The sequence below is a fragment of the Brachycentrus maculatus genome, unplaced genomic scaffold (genome assembly GCF_059751285.1).
Source record: "Brachycentrus maculatus isolate JH-2025_06_01 unplaced genomic scaffold, ASM5975128v1 h1tg000069l, whole genome shotgun sequence".
Classification (NCBI taxonomy): domain Eukaryota; kingdom Metazoa; phylum Arthropoda; class Insecta; order Trichoptera; family Brachycentridae; genus Brachycentrus; species Brachycentrus maculatus.
Window position 1 is genome coordinate 1,688,429 of NW_028280823.1, and position 23,682 is coordinate 1,712,110.

The 23,682-nt window shown below is 34.8% G+C and overlaps 1 protein-coding gene across 1 annotated transcript in view; it reads left to right on the forward strand.

Annotated features, from left to right (window-relative positions):
• The first annotated feature begins 1,261 nt into the window (after positions 1-1,261).
• Positions 1,262-23,682, forward strand: part of Rab26 (RAS oncogene family member Rab26) — a 266,939-nt gene continuing 244,518 nt past the window's right edge. The window contains exons 1-2 of the mRNA XM_088256895.1: positions 1,262-1,543; positions 21,092-21,134. Coding sequence (XP_088113021.1) covers positions 21,133-21,134 — 2 coding nt within the window. The 5' untranslated portion in view covers positions 1,262-1,543; positions 21,092-21,132. The remainder of the gene's footprint in view (positions 1,544-21,091; positions 21,135-23,682) is intronic.

Here is a 23,682-nt window from a genome sequence, read left to right on the forward strand (position 1 = left end):
TTGGCTAAGTGGCGAATGCTATAACGGTGCAATCGGGTCAATGCTACTATAATGTTAAGCCGAATGATATGTACTTAATAATAATATGTATTTTAATATCTAAGCGATTTGCATGTTAATTTACTTATTACTGTCAGATACTATCTTTATATTTAATATATTAGACTTTAGGTACAACGACTTACTACATAATAATTAATTAACACTTAATATGTTTGACTGGAGTTATAGAATACTAGGAAAAAGCTGGTTTATTAATGTTTTAACTAACTATTGCGTAATTTTCCCATCAGGGATAGGCAAAGATAATACAACAAAACGCCACACCAATCTGTTTTTTCAAACAATCTCCGTCTATTTCTCATTCGTGCATGTCCTCATAGGACGTTTGTCCACTACACGGGATTTCACAGTCCGGCGCGTAGGTACAATTGAATTGAAGCACTTACTTTGTGATTTTCCATTTTAAAATTAAAATGTAACTTAGTTTTAAAATCACTACAAATATTTTATTTTAACTTATTTATAATGTCTACCGGTTTCGAAGCTAACCGCTTCTTAAAGTTATAATAAAATATTCATAGTGATTTTAAAACAAAGTAACATTTTAATTATGAAGTTAATGTAGTTTCGATAAAAACAAATATTAATTTTCTTTTCGTTATCATTAACTTCCTGATAATACTGATCAACAACCCGTCAAAATACCAAAATTGTTATAAATAAAATTACGAAAGTATAGTTAAAGATATCTTTCTACACTACGTAGTTAAACAGATAACTTTCAATACTAATCGATGCACAGGATAAGACGTTGTAACTCTCCTAGGGTCTAGAGTCGCTCTCTGGGAGAAATATTACTATTTTCATTTTGATATTTTTTCTCCGCCTTTTTAAATATTTTATTATATTGGTATTTTCAATAAAAAATTAGCTCTCGAAGGCGTTGTAGAAAATTCCGTGACAAAATTATGACTCTTCAGGTATAGCCTACCTCCATTACCTCTAACGTATTTTAATGTTGGGAAAAATAGTTTACAATTTTTTTCTGTGAGGGATCAACGTAAGTAGTTGAACCAATCTAGCTATTTAAAAAAAGTGTTTTTGTTTGTCTTTTTAGTATGTGTTGTTTTTTTAGTATTAGGTAAGTACTTATTTCCATAAAAAACGTTCTGAATTCAAAATCTCAACGGAAAACATTTTCACAATTGAATTTTTGTAATTTTTTCTATGGTTTTCAGTTATTGTAGGGCAGTCAAACTCGGTTGATAGTTCCCTGAAAAAATAGAAATAAATATCGTTTTCTGATTTTTTATTTTCGGGAAAATTTCGAAAGTTGAATACTTGAACAATACTGTGGTGTTAGATTAATTCCTTTTGTTGTATATCATATATATATATATCGATTATATACTCAAGTGTTTGTATATCTCAGCCATTATTATTGTTGCGGATTACTTACTAATTAGTGGTGTAAACTGAATGAATAACCTGTTGTGAAATAGACGATCAGCACTTTTACAGCAAATCAGCGATTATTCAAGTAAATATTGTATTTATATCTTTATTCAGCATGTTTGTATTCGTTTTTGTAAATTTGTACATATATTTTTTTAAACATACATATCGCTCACTCCTTTCAACAACGTCACATATCAAAAATCGACAATTTTCAGTTGTGCATGTTTTCGGAATGCCCAAAAAATGTACTTTATCCCAGCAAAAGCGGCATATTTAAAACTTAATATTTACCCGCTACAAGGCAGAAAGTGTTGTTTTTGCATTTTGAAGAAAAGGTATTGTTTTTTTTTTATTTTAAATAAACTAAATATTATTTAAATGGAGAAAAAACATTCAGGTTTTACCTAAAAAGATTTGTTTCACTGTAAAAAGTTCAATAAGTGGCTGGATATTTATTTTTAATACATTGTATTTTATTTTTAAACTGAAACATCCTGAAAAATCAAGTTTTTTGATACATAATATGTGATTGTTGAAAGGAGTGAGCGATATGTAAACAGTTGCATGATTGAGGCTCCTTAAACCTTGCACGAAAGAGACTCTCTCTTTATGCAAAATTTTGGATTACCATCAGTTTTTGTGAAAACAATATTATTCGATTTATTATTAATAATGTACGTAAATATATTTTGTAGTTTCTTGGTACATAGACGCTGCAAGGATACTTATAAAGGTCCTAAATAAACACTTTTGTCCACCTCCGTGGTGTAATGGTTAGCGTGTTTAGCTACCGTGCTGGAGGTCCCGGGTTCGATTCCCAGGGGAGGGGGTCAAATATATATTAGTGATTTTTTCACTCTAATATTTATTCAATATAACTATAGGGCTGAGGGCTGATCACCTTTCCTTCATATGCTAACGATCAAGATAACACTGCGTTTATATTATGCAGTGCCCTTTGCGGATAAGGGTTTGAAGAAGATGAAGAGAATATAATACATTTAAGGAATACCTGATGAAAACTATCTAACCATCACGCCGCTTCCCCGCAGGAGTATGCAGAGAAAATAGAACGCCATACTAATCTCTCTTTGCAAACTATCTTCGCCTCTTCCTTAGTCATGCATCTCCTCATAAATTACATTATTCATTATTCAAACCCTCATCCGCACCCCAATGGTGCATAGGGCACTGCATCATACAAACGCAGAGTTATCTTGATCATTAACACACGAAAGAATAATGATCAGCCCTTCGCTCCAGGTACCCAGTCTAGGGTAATAGTAAATAAATATTAGAGTGAAAAAATCACTTACATTTATTTGACCCCCTCCCTGGGAATCGAACCCGGATCCCCAGTACTGTAGCCGAGCGTGCTGATCATTACACTACCTCATAAATACACGTCGATTATTCTGACTCCTAACCTAACCACTTGCAAGTACTTAAAATACATGATCATGTAAGCTTTTCCTGGAATTTTTTAAAAAAAAATCCTAGTTCCAAATCACATTTGTACCTTCTTAAATTCCTTTTCACCAGGTTTTTCTTGTAATAAAAGGTATATTTTGATTGAATGAATGATACATATAAAAAAAAGGAATTTCATCCTTTTGGATATTAAAACCAAAACTCTTCTCCATTTCGTTTCATTTCTTCTCCGGTTTGGGGCGTGTTGCTAGAGTTTAAAGAAAATTTCGTACCTCCTTTGGTGTTGTTAGTCCTTTATAAATTTACAACATTTACAAATTTTCATCTCACCAATAGATGTCTCTAGTGAAGTTCTAGTGATTCAATATTAATGTTTTTGAATTGATTCATATATATAGAGCTTCCAAGAATTTGAGTGGTTGTCAATGATGGGTAGAATTGGTGAATGTTACACGTGTGTAAAGTGATCACTTAAACCAGCTTATGACGGTCGTCAGCCCCGTAAATGCCTAGACTTCCATATTGTTCTTCATCTTTGATGAGATGTCAAAAAATAATATGACCATTATAAATTAATTAATTAAATGTTTTTTTTTTAATATCTTTGTAATTTGAAATTTTTTACTTGTGAATAACAGCGTCTCAAGTTTTTAAAACATCGTTTGGTATTCTTTTTGGCAACATGCCCGATTAGGTTGACTACAGCGTTTGGCTGCATTGTTAAAAATAGATTTTTCCGATAATATTTACATTAACCCACAACGAAGCATGCGCGATATTATTGTGTATTTTATCAGAGGTGCAAATAATGTAGTAGGTATTCTACTTATAGATAATTCGTTATCTAATGCTAGCCGGCGGGTAGCAATGTTATCAAAAGAGAGCCGACAAGACGAATAATGAATGACATTCATTCTCACCTCCTCACACTATACTCGTCTCTCTCCTAATATAAATTACACTACCTCGCTTACCATTATTTTCTACACAGTACCCGGGATCGCGTTGTCGTTTTTTCTCAGCTCGATGAACTTAGGCCAGAGGTCCGTTATGTAATTCTCCCTTTAGTAATCGAGCCCCCTAACCCTTCAGGTCGATTCACCTTTGTTGGTAGCGAGCGTCGGGACCGGTTTACACTCATCTATTCGAATGGAAAGCAGACAGATGCTTTGTAAAAAGGTTAAATTTATTACTAACAGATTGAAAATACAGCAAAAATCCAAGTGTATACTTTTGATCATGTTTTAAAATTTTGTTTTCCAAATTAAGGAATTGATATTATATTTTAGTCAGCGTTTCTCCGCACGTAGGCCAGTAGAATACATAAGTAGCGAGATGAATACTGAAATGAATATGTAAAAAAATACTATCGTAACCTCTAAACCAAATGCCTTCTGGATCGATGGATATGACTCTTTTAATGAATGTTGGTGTTTTCCAATCGCAATCCGATCATCCAATGCCTCGTGACTTTCTAAGTGCCAGGCAGTGTAAACAGCCGACTATTTTCTTTCAGAGGTGCTCGTTAACCGCTCGGCAAAGATCGACTGCACTCGGGGCGGTTCGATTGAGTTCGATGATGTATGTGCGATAATATTTATTTACGTAGGTGGGTTTACAACTGAATTCTTCGCTTCCTCGGTAATAAATCATGGAATAAATGCTTAAAAAAGTAGACTAGATAGGTACCTATGTACGTAGGTTATTACAATTCTAAGAAATGAGATCAATATCAGAATATTAGATTATATAAAATTGTATATTTTTTAAGTGAAGATCTATTAAATATGATTTATGGCTCAGAATTCGAAAAATCGCAACTCAATTTTCTTCAAACCCAGGTAACATTTGACGGAACAGATTTTTTCTTAGAACACCGTTTTTGTATTGAAAAAATAAGTTTATCTTCGAAATAAATATATGATTTTGAAAAGAAAAGCGTTATTGAAAGGTAAAGTTTAAAGAAATTTTTATTGAGAAATTTTTATTAAGAAAGTTTTTATTAAGTTTAAAGAAAATTATAAAAACAGTTTTTCAAAATAAGCATATTGTAAAAAACGAAAAAAAAAATCAATTCATATTTAAAAAAAAAAAGAGCGTAAACTTATTGCAGCTCTCAGCACAGCTGGACGCCTACTGCATTCAATTATTAAAAGTAAGGCCTTGATAACAATGTTTTCTAACTAACTAACTATCTAACCACCACGCCGCTTTCCCGCAGGGGTAGGCAGAGACAATAGAACGCCATACCACCCTGTCTTTGCAAACATTCTTCGCCTCTTCCACATTCATGCATCATGTGTATGTGAACAATAGTGTTGAACATATGTGAATAAAAAAAATGTTAACTGAAAATCAATTTTTTTAATGAAAATGTCAACAATGTTTCTACTGTAAAAATGGTGTTCTTAACTCCTAAAGAAAACCCCTCCAATGCCCACGGGGTCCATGTGGGCCCAAATGTAAACTATTATATTATTTATTATTGCTCGACTACAATTTTATTTTGGGCTGGCAACATTTCTTTTGTAACACTGACAATACTGCTTCATACAAATTTACATTTATTCTGTTATTTTTAATTTCAATATTTTTTTTCGGTAACGGAAAAAAAAGGAAATTAGAAAATAAAACCTGGGCAGCTAAGCAGTCAAAAATTTCAGGCCCATACGGACCCTAGGGGCAGTCGTGGGTTAATATGAGGGATCTTGATAATATTATTTTTAAAATTGAACTCACTTTTTTTTACGACTAAATTGAAAATCCCTGACGCAAAGGGTGCATCCGAAATGAGAGGACCAAGTTTTAAATAAAGCCGCCCTTTATCATCCTCCGACCTGTCTGCACTCGGCCGGATTGTATCGGGAGCGCAGAGCGGCGGAGAGGTGAAGTGACGCGGCCGCCACTACCAAACGACTCATTTATCAGGCTCAAGGAATTCCGGCGGCCTGACTCTCTGGCTGCGGCACCTTCCCGCGAATTGCGCTCCCGGTGCAACCAGATTTAGAGCTCAGAAGTCCTCATAAATAATTATATTGAGTTTTTTTTAAACACATAGTGAAATTCAATAAATATCTTCGAATGAATTGAATATTTGAGATTGAGAACCAGTTTGAGGTTAAGGGCCAGATAATAAACATTTCGCTCGAAACACGTTTTATGACCAATGTACATACAAAAAGTTATTAAAGGTGGTATGGACATGTGGAAAAAAATGGATAACGACGGAATGAATAAGAAAGAATATTTGGCAAATGTGAACAGAACGATACGCCCAAAAAAGATTTTAAAAAGCATGAACAGATCAATCAGAACCTAAAATCTGGTGGTGTCAAAAGTCTACGTAATCGGAAGTAAGTCATGTATTACTAGATGCGAAGGAAGCCAGAAGTATGTCAGGAAAGAAGAGTGTGGAGTTCCATCCTCTCTGCCTACCCCTTCATGGAAACGGCGTGATGGGAGTGCGCCGTAGATGGATATTAGAAGTAGAAGTAGTGGTACCTGCACAAAAACAGAAGTAAAAATATACAATTATAGTTTTTTTTTCAAAATTAATAAAAAAATCTCTAAGTTATCCACAATGTCACGGTCGTTTTTACATGATTGAAATTATATCCATTGAGGTTGGCACCACTCATTCACGGAGGAGACCAAAATATTACGCAAGATAAGGGGTCAGTTAAAAAAATAGTTTAAGCACCACTGATCTACACTTAAAATTCTAGGTACCTACCCATAGAATCATTTGTGTAGAGCCGGGTTTATTAGATATTCCAACGTGTGGTCCAGCTATTTTGAAACTTTATGTTTTCTTCAGAAGAGTTTTAATGAAACTGGTAGCCGTAAAGCTCGTGTTATTATTTTCTCTTAACTCAGTGCGGTTTACCGCAGATACGAGTTCATTTCATGTTTATTACCTACTTATTCACCACTCTGCATTGTGAAAAATATATTTAACGTATGTAATTGTACTTCATGGACGTATACTCGGACACGTTTGAATTTGAACTGATGATTCCTGAAAAAATCCTAAACATTTCTTACTTTGTCGAAGCGCTGCATTACGCAACATTTTTCTTCATATCTTATTTGAAGTTCATACGTATGTATATCTATGTTACATAGTTAACTGTCTGAATAACGTGGTAACTAACTTTCTACGAGTAATTTTTAACTTTTGAGTCGAAATGCTAACTTCTAATTACGCAGAAATTTAGTTAGCATTTTGACATAAAAGTTCCAAGTTTATCCACAAATAAATTAGGTGCTTACATCCAGTGGCGTGCACAGAGAATTAATTAGGTAGTAGAGGTAGGTAGCAAGGTAAGCTAGGTACTACTTAGTAAGGTAGGTTAGGTACTGGTTGCGTTTTTATATGTCACGCGGGTCAGTTAGGATAGGCGCTGATTTTCTGCCTATATGGAATGCACGCCCCTGCCTAAATCATATATGTAGTTAGGTCGGAATAAATAATAATGATAAACTACATATTATCATTATTATTTATTGGAGTCTTTTGATAATAAGAATTATCGTTTAAATTAAGAAAGGTTTGATGATTGTTTGGGCATGTGAATAGAATGAGTAAAGAGAGAACACTAAAACAAATTTATGAGGTGAATGTAGCCGGAAATAGAAGAAGAGGAAGACCGAGGAAAAATTGGCATGATCAAGTATTTTAAATACTGAATCTGATCATGTCATGAGTTGGAATAAACGGCATTTATGTATGCGGAGACGCATGAATGTGAAAGAGGTAAAGATTGTTTGCAAAGATTGTTTGCAAAGACAGATTGGAGTGGCGTTTTATTCTCTCTGTTTACCTCAGCGGGAAAGCGGCGTGATGGTTAGTTAGTAAGTAAGTATAAGCCTTTTGATTTTGTATTACTTAGTCTGTTTCTTTATGCATAAATTGGCACAATTATCGCTCCAATCAGAAGAGCCGTTTGTACGCCACAGTGGTCTCAAGCATGCTCATCCATGGCCTGTTAATGTCAATACAATAAGATAATGTTCGGCCAGAGAATTCGTATATTTACAATATATAAAATTTATTGTACATTTTGCTCACTCCTTTCAAGAAAGTCATAAATCAAATATCGTCAATTTTCAGTTGTGCATGTTTTTGGAATGCCCAGAAAATGTACTATATCCCAGCAAAAGTGGCATATTTTTTACTTAATATTTACCCGCTACAGGCCAGAAAGTGTTGTTTTTGCATTTTGAAGAAAAGGTATTGCTTAATTATGTACTATGTACTATTAATGTACTAAATATTTTTCAAATGGAGATAAAACATTCAGGTTTTACCTAAAAAAATCTGTTTTACAGTAAAAAGTTCAATAAGTGGCTTGATATTTATTTTTAATACATTGTATTTTATTTTAAAACTTTAAAAACGTTCTCCTGAAAAATCATTTTTTTTTATTTATTTATGACGTTCTTGAAAGGAGTGAGCGATATGTGCCTATAGCAAAATACCATTGGTAGGTACAATAAACATAGATGCACCCAATGCCATTTTTCATGTTTTTCTTTTTTTATAATAATAATTTGGATATTTATTGCTTTAGCGTTTAATTTGCAGAACTCCATTTTAATTTATGTATTAATTTTAAATCAAACACAGATTTTTTGAATCTACGAAGTTGTATTTTACTAGCAAAAACACATAAAAAATTAATATTGTGACAATTGTTTCGATGAAGACATTCGTTTGATAATGCCCTAACAAATGCCGTTCAAAAATTAATACATAATTTGGATAATTTATAAAGCGCCATTTTCGTAAAATACTACCTCAAGGGCACTTAAAGTCATGGCAGAAACATTGTTTTAAAAGTTGTCAGGCGCTTACGTGGACCTTTTGTTTTTTAAAAGTTGTCTTCAAAAAACCGCAGCAATGTTTTTTTGTTGTATTTTGTTTGAAATGTAAAAATCTGAGTATTGTAATACTTTTAGTGGATGGGTGCGATACTTTTGAAGATGCATTCATTTCAGGGCATAGTGGCCCGCATGGAGGCACGAAACATTAAAACAATATTTATTGCCTTGTCATCATAATATTATAATCGATCGTTCAAACATGACGCAGTGTGTGATGGTTACTGATACCCGTATGTTTTACAAATTGCGCTGAATGTCAACGACAAAAATTACCAGTTATGTGGAGCAATATTCGAAAGAGGGTACTTATTGGTTTAACGAACCAAATTCCACACGGATTCTGAAAAGAAAGGGAAAAAATGTATATACATTATGACGAATGTCTAAGACTAACTAACTAACCATCACACCGCTTCTCCGCAGGGGTAGGCAGAGAGATTCGAAAGCCACACCACTCTGTCTTTGCAAACATTCTTCGCCTCTTCCACATTCATGCATCTTCTCATACGTACCCGACGATTATTACGACTCCTGACCCAGCCGCTTTCAAGTTTTTAACATACTTGATTTAACCAAGTTTTCCTAGGTCTTCCTCTGCTTCTTTTTCCAACTACATTCGCCTCATGAATTTGTTTAACCGTTCTTTCCTCACTCATACGTTTCATATGTCCAAACCATCCTAACACACCTGTCTAAGACTATGTAAGTACATATATATAAATAGTATATCGCTCACTCCTTTCAAGAACGTCATAAATCAAAAAACTTGATTTTTCAGGAGAACGTTTTTAAAGTTTAAAAATATAATCCAATGTATTAAAAATAAATATCAAGTCACTTATCGAACTTTTTACTGCGCAACATATCTTTTTAGGTAAATCCTGAAGGTTTTTTCTCCATTTCAAAAATATTTAGTATATTTAAAAAAATAATTAAGCAATACCTTTTCTTCAAAATACAAAAACAACACTTTCTGCCCTGTAGCGGGTAAATATTAGGTAAAAAATATGCCTCTTTTGCTGGGATATAGTACATTTTCTGGGCATTCCGAAAACATGCACAACTAAAAATTGACGATTTTTTATTTATGACGTTCTTGAAAGGAGTGAGCGATATGGGCGAGGGACGTATGTAGGTATGTAATATAACCTTTCTATTTCCCAACGCAATCTTTGAGTACATAATTTTACCGAAGACCTCCTTCCAGGTTGTAAACACATATATTATAGTCAATTTCTATTCGAAGATTTTATGGTAGCCATCCATCCCTATTAGAGGAAACCCGGGTGGGTTGACACAATGACAATATCTCAAGATATATAACTGCTAGGAATAACGCAGTTAGAACTAAATTTACAACATGACCATCTGGTCAGTACATGCCGGGAAAGTGTAGCTTAATAATTGCTAATGTTGCAAAAATTTACCAAAAGTAAATTTTTTACAAGGAAGGTTTTCTAATGTCTAGGTTTTTTTTAGTATTTGTTAATGTGACTTTTGTTTTCATTCCTGTAACATAAATGTAACGTAACTAACTTCCTGTAACATAAACATGTGTCGGGTTGTGGTCCCGTGGTTATCGCGGACTCTTAAGTCAGAGTTTCTCGGTTCGAACCCACGCTACCACAATTTGATACCTATTTCTAAGCCGCTTAGGCTCACAGAAATAGTATGAAATATAAATATTTGTGTAAATAATAAAAAACAATTAAGTATTTTTTTTTAATTGAAGTAAAAATAACTAAATAATAAATAGTAAAACCCTTATCCGCACCCCAATGGTGCATAGGGCACTGCGTCATATAAACACAATGTTATCTTGATCGTTTACACATGAAGGAAAGGTGATCAGCCCTCCGCTTCAGGTACCAGTCCAGGGTAATATTGAATAAATATGACAGTGAAAAAATCACTTTTATTTATTTTATCCCCCTTGGGAATCGAACCCGGGACCTCCAGAACGGTAGCCGAGCGTGCTGACCATTACACTACGGAGGCGGAGAAAAATAACTACTCAAATATAATAATTGAACCTTGTTTTGTCACAACAGTGACATTACAACAGTGTAGAATATTTGTATGAGCGATGACATTAAAAAAGTCGTTATTTTATAACCGAGGTTAGTCGAAGCACGCTGTTTCAACTAACCTCGATTGTCAATAATAATAATAATAATAAAATTGGATAACTTATATAGCGCCATTTTCGTAAAAAAAATACCTCAAGGGCGCTTCACTGTGAATATCAATATTACGCATAATTTATATTTTACAATATACGAGATGGCAATCAAACAAACATTATTGTTATTTCCATATGCCTAACAAAGACCTGAATATGCGATGGACCAGTTGGGATCATATGAACGGGCAACAATTTGGGATGGATTCTTCAACTGCTTTATGGATCATGTTAGACTTATTATTTTGACTATTATGTTTGTCAAATTATTTAATCGATATCAAAGAAAAGATTTTTTTCATGATTAAAATATCAACTTATAAAACCTTTTAATATAATGTAAACCTAACCATATTATAATGGATAAATTTAAACGTTTTGTTTCACTCTCTCGCTGCTCGCTGACAGTGTGTGAAGGAGACGTGTATTTACCAGTGCTTACTATTTGTTATTTTATTATTATTTCATGTTTAAGACTTTTTGTTTCCTTATTAGTGTATTTTTTATTTCAATAAATAAATAAATAAAGCAGTAGCAATATACGAGTTATAAATATATATATATAAATATATATATATATATATATATATATATATATATATATATATATATATATATATATATATATATATATATATATATATATATATATATTATTTATATACGTATCACTTTGGGGATCCACCGTGTTCCGAGGCTTGGTTTTCCGGGCTGTGAGCTAGCTGTTTTTTTTACCCTAGGTAGGCTGCTATCCTCACCCAGGAACCCTCCTCCTTTTGCATCCGGGCTTGGGCTAAAAGAAGAAGAAGAAGAAGACGTATCACTCAGATTTTTTTTGTTGAATTATTTTATGTTGCATGCATTTGCTACTACAGCTTGATTTATCTAATCATATTGTAAAAAGAAGACGAGATACATTTTTCGCACTTTGTCCCAAATCACGTTGTTCCGGTGATATTTTATGAACCCTCAACTGTGACTGACATTAAGAATGCCAATTTATAAATATTTAATGTAGTTACATGTATGTTCTAAAAAACACACTTGTTTGCTAAATTATTTCCACCACCATCTTTACGAAAATGGCGCTATATATACCATCCAAAATTATTATTATTATTATTTGAATTGCAATAATTCCGTAAAAAATAGTGTTGTTTAAATCAAGGAGCAACGGGTGTGCTGATTGTTGGTTCTATAGTCTATAGGGAAAATAATTAGTTTTACTATCTTGATCTTTCAATCTTATGTCACGGCTGATATATTACTTGTGTGTTATCAATCTAAGCTCTATACTTATGTGGATAGGTATATATTATCGAAGAATCTACCAAAAATATAAACAATCACTCTACTGGCATGTAAATAGCATGATTACCTAGGTGTTCAGTTCGTAATCATTTTATGACTCCATTTTATCTTTTTTATCGTGTTTTCCTACCTACCATATTTATCTAACTACTTCATGATGTCGATTCATGACGTCCGTAGAAATTGTAATATGTATTCGCTCTCCTAGTTGATCGTTTAATATTTTTTTGGTTCACGCACGTAAATCGCACGTTTTTTACCGGGTTTGAGACATAAGGGATCGAGTGATATTGACGATTAATAATCAATTAATCCAGTTCTTCGCATTTGGTCTTTTGAAGAGAAAATCACACAAATTAAGAGAATAATCATCATAATTTTACATAATTCATAAAGCGCCATTTTCATTAAATACTACCCAAAGGGCGCTTCTCTGTGATTCAATTGGGAAAAAGGAGATGTGAAAATGATTTAGCAAACAAATGTGTTTATAATTTATATTTGAAGCACTAACTTCGTGATTTTCCATTTTATTATTGAAATGTAACATGGTTTTAAAATCACTTTAAATATTTTATTATAACTTAAGTATAATGTCTACCGGTTTCGAAGCTAACCGGTAGACCATATAATTAAGTGATAATAAAATATTTGTAGTGATTTTAAAACAAAGTTACAATTTAATTATACAATGTGCTTTTGTTTTTTTTGTAAAGATCTTACTTTTACTGGTGGAAAAGCATTCCATGTAATCTGTGTCGCAACAGCAAAGGCACGTTCGCAAAATTTAATGCGCTGGTTGCTAGCTTGTAAGATCACTTTACCCATAGCAATTGTTGTACCCGATCGAAGCGTGAGACGTCTATCAACGTCTGGAATACACAGCTCTTTTATATACTTTAGAGCCTTATTATGTATTGATTTATACATAACTAGTAGGTAGTTTATACATTTCGAGAAAACGTAATTAGTGCAATTCGTGAAGTGAAGGCTGAATGTCGGCCCACGTTAACTTTCCTTCCGTTTTTTTTCAGCATGTGTCTTTTTTTTTGGTTTGTTTCATCAAAAACCTTTACTGAGGTTATGTTGTAAGTAAGGGGTGTATGTACCTACTCCATATGTGCAGTGGCGTGCACAGAGAATTAATTAGGCTAGGGAGTAGAGGTAGGTAGTAAGGTAAGCTAGGTACTACTAAGTAAGGTAGGGTAGGTACCGGTTGCGTTTTTATGTCACGCGGGTAAGTTAGGATAGGCATCGCTTTTCTGGCCATATGGAATGCACGCCCCTACGTGTATGATACCACTTTTTGTGACAATTCCTTATGAATCATCACGAATTTGTTCACGCAAAATTATGGTCTCCACAAACCGGAACTCTTGCCTAACTACCAATATATTCGGATTAGTAATATTATTTTATTTTATACGTCATTCCTGTGTTGATGTTAAAACGTCCTCCATTTGGCCCGATACCCGTCCGGCACGGCGATGCCTAAAATAAAAAATCCCCGGCCGTTTATTCCCCTGCTAAAAATAATTCCCAGAAAGTTGTGACGGAGCGGACTCCGCCAGCCAGTCAGCGTGGCCCACGCGCGGCGCCGCCCCGTGATTGGTCCGCTGCCGTCCAACTTAACCCGGCCGCCGAGCTTCCGAGAAGTTTTCCGGATTTGAAACTTGTGAGGCGCGAACGAACAAGCAAACAACGGGGAATTTGAAATTATTTTCCATTTTCGAAATTTCACAACGCACGTTATACAAATTTGAAAGAAATTTTTGTTCCAGTTTCGAAATTAAAATGTAATTTTATAATTCTTTCAAGCTTTTTAAGCTCCGGGTTCAAATTAACCCCGCTCTGCATGCTGAAATATTTTTTTACTACTACTACTATCACTACTAACATCACGCCATTTCCCGTAGGGGTAGTCAGGGAGGATGGAACGCCACACTCCACTGTCCTGACATACACTCCTCGCTTCCTTCACATTCTATACGTCTAGTCATACATGCCCTCCCATTACGCAGACTTTTGACACCTCCTTTTTAGGTTCTGATTGATCTGATCGTCCCTAAGTCTTTTTCGGCCATCCTCGTTCTGTTCTCCCGCTCACATTCGCCACATGTATTTATTTTCTTAGTCATTCTCTCGTTTTTCATTCTGTTCTATAAAATAAAATTAAAAGGTTAATTAATTTGTGCTATCAGTAGGTACCTAGGTACTTATCTGTGTGTATTTTTCTCTTATTACCAGAATTCTATCATTCATCATATCATGATCAGGGGCGTGCATTCCATATAGGTACAAAAAACAGTGCCTACCCCACGGATTCATTGATCAATTTACTTTTGTAAATTTTGGGACCAAGATATTAAAATAACTGTTGCCAGGATTTTTTCCACAAGAAAGTAAGGTTTCATGTAAAAAAGGCACTAAATGTATTTTTTAAAGATGGAATGAGTTGCATGCAAAAAAATCAGAGCCACTTTATTTGTATTATATTTATCTATTTCTGTTTTAAATATGTAAATCATAATAACATAATATCATGCTAACTAAAATGTATGACCAATGAAAAGTCCTACGAATATCGAAACTATCTGCTGACAAGTGGTTAATTAAGTTGCCAGCCATTGTCAGCAAGATTAACAAGATTGATCAACAAATTCAATTCAATTCAAAATTATTTTAGTAAAATTTAACAAACGTACAAACTAAAATTTAAAGCATATCGGTCATTCCTTTCAACAACGTCATATATCAAAAAACTTGATTTTTCAGGAAATTGTTTTTAAAGTCACTTATTGAACTTTTGACTATGCAACAGATCTTTTAGGTAAAACCTATATGTTTTTCCTCCATTAGAAAAATATTTAGTACGTTAAAAAAAATAATTAAACAATACCTTTTCTTCAAAATGCAAAAAAAACACTTTCTGCCCTGTAGCGGGAAAATATTAAGTTAAAAATATGCCGCTTTTGCTGGGATATAGTACATTTTCTGGGCATTCCGAAAACATGCACAACTGAAAAATCACGATTTTTGATTTATGACGTTCTTGAAAGGAGTGAGCGATGTGTCGGGCCATGACTTCATTTATCCGCAGTTCTTTGTGATATAGCAGCAATAATACTAACATTAAGGATATATACTTACATAAATGTAATATGGTATAAGGCTGAATTAGGGATGATTGAAAAGATTAAGAAGAGTGATATTTGACGTTGTTGAAAGGAGTGAGCGATATGTTTTGAAAAAAAAAAGGTATTGGAGTTGTAGTTTTTATTTTCATTTATTATGTCGCATAGGGCTTTCATAGTCAGAAAAATAATTTCATTAAATCTTACTAACTTGGCGTCAGTAGGTAGGTACCGTGTAGAATGGTGGTGTTTGGCCCATTCACGGGAACTTCTCCGCACCTGCCTTTGCGTTGAGCAAACAACAGAAAAATCAACAGAGATGCTGTCACTCGCTTCGCGATTCAATGCCAGATCTTCCGCTACACTTCTAACAAAAATGACATGTCCTATTTTGATTCACCTTTAGAGATACCAACTTTGTTATGAATGGTACCCTCCTCGTCTGACAAGTTCACATGACTCAGATGGATGTCACTGATGACGTCATTCAGACTTCTGCACCGCGCCTCGAATTATCATTAATGTCACTTAAGACAGCTAGCTATAAAGCTATTTCTATGAAAAAACCATGATAGATCCTCGAATAATTATGTACAGCGTGGCACAAAATGAATCACTCTACCAGAAGATGTTATATTTTTTGCAAATGGCGTCATACGTCAATAATATTTGACTTTTGTAAACTAGACAGCTGCACTATATAAACTGATTTAGGGTGGCGCATAACAATCATCCAATTGTATTTTTAAATAACTTTTTACCAAACAAAATGAGTAGATACTAAAAATCTTTACTTTTAAACTACTCACCGATGAATGGTTATATACTAATATTACTATTTTTTGTAAAAAAATTAAAAAATGACTAACCACAAAGTAGATGCTTTAAATATTAATGATATTGAGAATATAAGAAAGCTTTATTTGGACCTTTACATTTTTTTTTGTAAAGTGGAAAGATGATATCCATCAAGTGGACGCCACCAGTGTTGATACACGTTTGTGCCCGTTTTATTAATCGTTTGTGCACTGCAGCTGTCTAATTCACAAGTGTCAAATATGATTGACGTACGACGCCATTTGCAAAAATTATATAATCTTCCGATTGGGTGATTAATATTTTGCCACCCAGTATAAGGAAAGAATGCAAGGTTAGGATAAACATTGTCGATAAAATTAAGAAAACCGTGTTGCGATGGTTTGCGGTCCAGCGCAGCACCACGATGTGAAGATATTTGAGGCAAAGCAAACTAAATCGCATTTTCTCGATGGCATTTGTGACTATGGATTGCTGCGTCCTACGCCATATTTCCTCGTTCCTCGGCACGCCTAAAATCTATTTTCCAAGCTAAGTATGACTGTTCTGGGTCCTTGTAAGATGTCATGTGTCACAATCGTATAAGAGAATAGGACGGATGTAGGCATTATGTAGGCGGCACTTGGTTTTCACTGAGTATAAATCCGATCTCCAGTCTTCATACTGTTGAATGCGGTACCTGCAAGTTCTAAACACACTCCCGGTTCGAAGGCTGCCATTTTCTGTTACATCACTCCCAAGTACTCCCAAGGTCCTTGTGATGAGCTGGTAACTCGACGTCAAGGGTTGCTGGGCATCTAGGCACGAGCTGCTGTACAACTCGCGAGTTTTTGACATATTTTTTTAAAGCCCCGTGTACCAATAAGACTAGCAGAAAATTCACGTACAGCCACAAGTTTCCAAGAAATGTGCCGAACCTGGAAAAAATGATAAATATAAATCTCGCTCTACACCGAAGCATCATAAGATATTGTATGCTGGACCGGCAGCAGGGGAGGCCGCAATCAATCAACTCGATCCGTTTACAAAAGTGGATAAATATCTCTGGATTATCCTTATTATATATATATATATATATATATATATATATATATATATATATATATATATATATATATATATATATATATATATATATATATATATATATATATATATATATATATATCCGCCTCCGTAGTATAATGGTCAGCACGCTCGGCTACCGTTCTGGAGGTCCCGGGTTCGATTCCCAAGGGGGGTAAAATAAATATAAGTGATTTTTTCACTGTCATATTTATTCAGTATTACCCTGGACTGGTACCTGAAGCGTAGGGCTGATCACCTTTCCTTCATGTGTAAAACGATCAAGATAACACTGCGTTAATATGACACAGTGCCCTATGCACCATTGGGGTGCGGATAAGGGTTTTATTATTATATATATATATATATATATATATATATATAAATATATATATGTATATATATATATATATATATATATATATATATATATATATATACATATATGTAGATATTACTCGTATGTATTACATACAATGAGGATAATCCAAGAGATATTTTTTGCTTTAAGTCGTTCTTTTAACCCATTGGTCGGCAAAGTATGGCTCCGGAACCGCATGCGGCTCTTGGACCTTTTGAGTGCGGCTCCGGCACAAATATCCACTGAAAGGCTCTTCGACTCTACGTATTCAACCTTAGCATGAAAAAAACTGAAAAATCGTGTTTTTGAAGAGAACGTTAAAAAACGTAGGTACCTACTAAAAAACCATACAACATACATACCAAAAAACATACAAATCTGAATTGATCAAGCTTTCAAATGAGACGCAAGGATATTACACGCAATAAGTAGTGTTCTTATAGATACCTTACATTCGAAAGATTTTTATGAATAAATAAAATCCTTTTTATATGTGAAATCGAGTTTTATTTAGTAAACCAGTAATTTTATAACTGTCTAAAATTATAATTAAGGTGTTCTAGAATTGCAAATATTGTAGATTTGGCTATCAAGAATTTATCCTTGTAATAAGTTGGCTGATAAGTTTGCCGATCACTGCTCTAACCTATTCTTATCTTGCATTTTTATCCATTTCGTAACTTCCTTATTACCTACTCGTAAATGTTTCAGTATTACTGCAAGATAAAATATGCATCGTAATCTCGCTATATATTTTTGGAGTAATGAAATCATGATGACGACGAAATCTTAAACAAGGGAACTATTCATTGCTTTTGTTCATACACCGTGAGAAATGCTCAATGTGTTGGCTTTATTTTCTATTGTTGATTTGATTACAACTTTCCCTTAAAGCTGCCCGTGGATTAAATTTTGTTTTTATGGAAAAGAAGTTTAGTTTAGTACAGGAAGGAAGTATGGAATATCATAAAATGTCTTTTGGCGTCTTTATCAGGGAATCCAGTAAAGCCGCTCTTCCTCATGTTTAGCCAGATACTTCAAATGAACGATATAGCATCTTCATGCCGGTCAAAAAATATTTCTTCCGTTAGTTACTTAATAATGTTTCGTTATCCAATGGGCCTATGCCGTAGCCTTCATATCATCTTCTATTAAACTTTCGAAAATATTTCTTAGAGCTTGAAAAAATATATATACTTACTGCTGATGTTTGGCTCTAATGGAGTCAGACAAGCTTGCGCCTTTTCTTTTCATTACCCTCATGAATTTCAGTCTTCGAAAGTCATTACACCCGATTGAGGAATAGCCATTTCTCCTCCCGGTAGCTCTACTACGCAGATCAATTAATTATCTATAAATCTATATGGTTAATAGGTATTCAAGAAGGCCTTCCGTCTGATATCCGTGGTAAGCCCAGTTGTTCAATTGATTGACTATCTCACATTCGCAGTTCTTGTTAATGAATATATCCGCTTCTGTGGTATGTCAAGCGGGTTGCTTGTTTTATTGGTGCTAATGAAATGTTTGGTTTTGGTAATATTGAAGTACCTATATAACATATCGCTCACTCCTTTCAAGAACGTCAGAAATCAAAAAACTTTATTTTTCAGGAGAACGTTTTTAATGTTTAAAAATATAATACAATGTATTAAAACTAAATATCAAGCCACATATTGAACTTTTCACTGTGCAATAGATATTTTTAGGTAAAACCTAAAGGTTTTTTCTCCATTTGAAAAATTTTTAGTATATTTAAAAAAATAATTAAACAACACCTTTTCTTCAAAATGCAAAAACAACACTTTCTGTCCAGTAGCGGGTAAACATTAAGTTAAAAATATGCCTCTTTTGCTGGGATACAGTACATTTTGTGGGCATTCCGAAAACATGCACAACTGAAAATTGACGATTTTTGATTTATGACGTTCTTGAAAGGAGTGAGCGATATGTCGGGCCATGATTTCATGCATCCGCAATTCTTTATACTATGCTGATATAGCAGCAATAATACTAACATTAAGTACCTATATATACTTACATATAATATAAGGCTGAATTAGGGATAATTGAAAAGATTAAGAAGAGTTCATTAAGGTGGTATGGACTGTGGAGCGAATGGATAGCGAGAAAATGACTTAGAAAATGTATGTGGGGAATGCAAGCGGGAGAACAGAACGAAAACGGCCGAAAAAGACTTGGCACGATCAGAACAATCAAACCTCAAATCTGGTATTGTCAAAAGTCTGCGTAATCGGAGGGCATGTATGAATAGATGTACGGATGTAAAGGAAGCGAGGAGTGTATGTCAGGACAGAGGAGTGTGGCATTACATCCTTATAGTGCTGTGGGGAAACGGGGTGATGTTAGTAGGAGTAGAAGAAGGTAAAAAGAAGAAGTCATCAAGTTGGCATTATTTTCGAGATGGTTCTCAGTCATGTGCGATTAGAAAAAGGAAGAGCATTGCGAGCAAGGAGGGGCCATAGTACCTTCCTACATTTTGGTAGATGTTATGTACTATACAGATTCGATTGTACCTACTTTGTCAGCTATCGGAATTGTTTGTTACTATGCAAGTCTCATTACTCTTTTCTGTTTTTAAAAATAAATATTTGATATCACTGGAGATCATTGATAAGTAAATGTCAGCACGTATCGAGATGATGCACACAAATTTCAACGTTATTATTATAGCGCTTTATAAAACGTTACTAACTAACTAACCATCACGCCGCTTCCCCGCAGGGGTCGGGAGAGAGAATCGAACGCCACACCACTCTGTCTTTGCAAACATTCTTCGCCTCTTCTACATTCTCATACATACCCGACGATTATTACGACTCCTGACCGGGCCGCTTTCAAGTATTTGACATACCTCATTGCGCCAAGTTTTTCTCGGTCTTCCTCTGCTTCTTTTTCCAACTACATTCGCCTCATAAATTTGTTTAACCGTTCTTTCCTCACTCATACGTTCTACATGTCCAAACCATCTCAACACACCTTTCTTAATTTTATCGATAATGCTTATCTCAGCCTTGCATTCTTTCCTTATTTCATCATTCGAACATCTATCAAACATCGTTTTGCCACACATTCGTCTAAAGGGATCGCATTTCGTTACACAAGTGTATGAAGTGATGGCTTAAGCCAATGAAATGCCAGGTCGTAAGCCCTGGGATGCTCGGGCTTCCATCTTCTTTCGTATAAAAATAACGATAGATGCGTCATATCAAGTTGAGACACCTATAACGCGAAAGACATTAACTTCTACACTTATTATAATGGGTAATAATTGTCGTCGCACATTTTTGTATTGAACCCATTTTAAAATGGAACTTGGAGACTTCTCAAAATATTTTTTTTTCATAATTTTATCATTCAACTTATTTCGAAAATATTACGAATTTATTCAATCCACAATAATTATTTATCTTTTCTTTGTTCTAGGTTTCGTTTCAGCATCCTGTGCATGAGATACATACGTACATATGTAAGTTTTATTTTTATTTATTTCTCAAAAATATTTATTGATATATACCTACAACATTTTGAGTGTGTCCAAATACTTGTTCACAAAATCTGGATTATCTCCAATTACAGGAGTTATTTTCATATTATTTTTTGATATCTCATCAAAGATGAAGAAGAATATGGAAGTCTGGGCATTTACGGGGCTTACGATTATAATTATAATCCAGGATTCGGATCTCACATACTAATATAAGAGTTTCTGCTTAATAAAAAGCTTCTTTACATCTCACCAATAGATGTCTCTAGTGAAGTTCTAGTGATTCATGAACAAGGTTTCTAAATTGGTTCATATATATAGAACTTCCAAGAATTTGAGTAGTGTGGTTGTCAATAATGGGTAGAGTTGGTGAATGTTACACGTGTGTAAAGTGATCACTTAAACCAGCCTATGACGGTCGTAAGCCCCGTAAATGCCCAGACTTCCATATTCTTCTTCATCTTTGATGAGATATCAAAAAAAAAAGATATATACCTACCTACATTGTAAGATTCCATATTTCAAAAACGAGAAATCGATTCAACATTGTCTATCAAATCGGGCTCTTATAAGGCGAATAAGCTATCACAAAAAAAACTTTTCTTCTTCTGCCAATCCTTATACACATCCAGTGGTGCATAGGGCACTGCATCGTATTGAGAAAGTGTTATGTCGATCGTTTCTTGAAGGCAAGGTGGTCACTTCTTCGCTTCAGGTACCAGTTCAGGATATCATTAAATAAATATTGCAGTGAAAAATCACTAACATTTATTTTCACCTTCCCAGGAAATCGAACCCGGGGCCTCCAGCACGGTAGCTAAACGCTCTAACCAGTACACTACGGAGGTGTTGTAGTGCTGCAAATAATAATTGTATGACTCTTACTTTATGATATGTCCGCCTTCGTAGTATAATGGTCAGCACGCTCGTCTACTTTACTGGAGGTCCCATGTTCGTTTCCCAGGGGGGGGATCAAATAAATATAAGTGATTTTTTACTCCAATATTTATTCAACATTACCCTGGACTGATACCAGAAGCGGAGGGCTGATCACCTTTCCTTCATGTGTTAACGATCAAGATAACACTGCTTTTATTTGATGCAGTGCCCTATGCACCATCGGGTGCGGATAAGGGTTTGAAGAATAATTTAATGACACTCTCCTTATCTTTCATCGTTCACTTTGTGTAAAACCACTTTTTAAATTGGTATTTTACACAAAGCGAACGATGAATGATAAGGATAGTGTTATATTAATTACCGTACCACAAAGTTTTTAAAGTTAATATAAAAAAATAAGGAACTTAATGGTATACTTAGGTTGGCGTTTCATTACTTACCCACTTATATAGTTAATAGTAGTGCATTGTATTAAGAGTATAGAATATGTACATATTTCTATTATGAAACTAAAACAACTCCGTAATCATTCATAGTAGTTGGAGTTTTCCGCATTACATACTTTCTCTGACAGCCGTTTGCTGCTTTTCCAACTTAACCCGCGTTTCGTGTTCCTAGTTAGTTTCTAGTTCGTAGTTCCTAGTTAGCGCCGGTCTCGTGATTATCGCGGCGGCACACTTGTCGCTAGGCAGGCCCCGGGCGCGGGGGTTGGGGAGGAAGGGCCTAGGAAGGGGAAGGAGGGAAGGGGGGAGGAAGGGGCCAGGGCGCATGTCCCGCGCCCGTATTGATCCCGCCGCTGGAATTCTCCCGCCGAAATGCCTCGAGTGAAATAGATTTACTGGAGCAAACGGACGAAATGCGAAATTATCTGCGCGCATGTTCTAGGATTCTGGATGGAAAAACGAGCGCGTCTTGGGGTTGAGACCGTCGAAGAGTAGGCACCTACCATACTACACACTAATAGAATAGTACTACAGTATAGTATGTCTACTGAAGACTTCAGGCTACGCACGTAGTCAAATGGGAAGGCTGCTAGTGGCTATAATAATAATAATAATAAAATTGGATAACTTATATAGCGCCATTTTCGTAAAAAAATACCTCAAGGGCGCTTCACTGTGAACGAATTGGGGAAAATATTATGGTGGAAATGATTTAGCAAACAAATGTGTTTTTAGTCTTTTTCTAAAGATCATCTCACTCTCACTATTTCTAACCATTGGTGGAAGAGCATTCCACGCCGTCGGTCCTGCAACAGCAAAGGCACGCTCGCCAAATTTAGTGCGTTGGTTGCGAGCTGGTAAGATCACTTTGCCCATTGCAGATGTTGTAGCCGATCGAAGCGTGAGACGTCTATCAGCCAATTCATCTGGAATACACAGCTCCTTAAGATACTCTGGAGCCATATTGTGTATTGATTTATACATGAGTAGGCAGAGTTTATACTCAACCCTTTCGGGAAAGCGTAACCAGTGGAGTTTGTGAAGTAGTGGGGTGATGTGACTGAATTTAGAAATTCCAAAAATTAGTCTCGCTGCTGCGTTTAACACTGATTGCAGTCGAGTCATTTTATTGTTTGGTAGACCCGTGTATATACCGTTACAATAATCTACTCTCGATATTACAAACG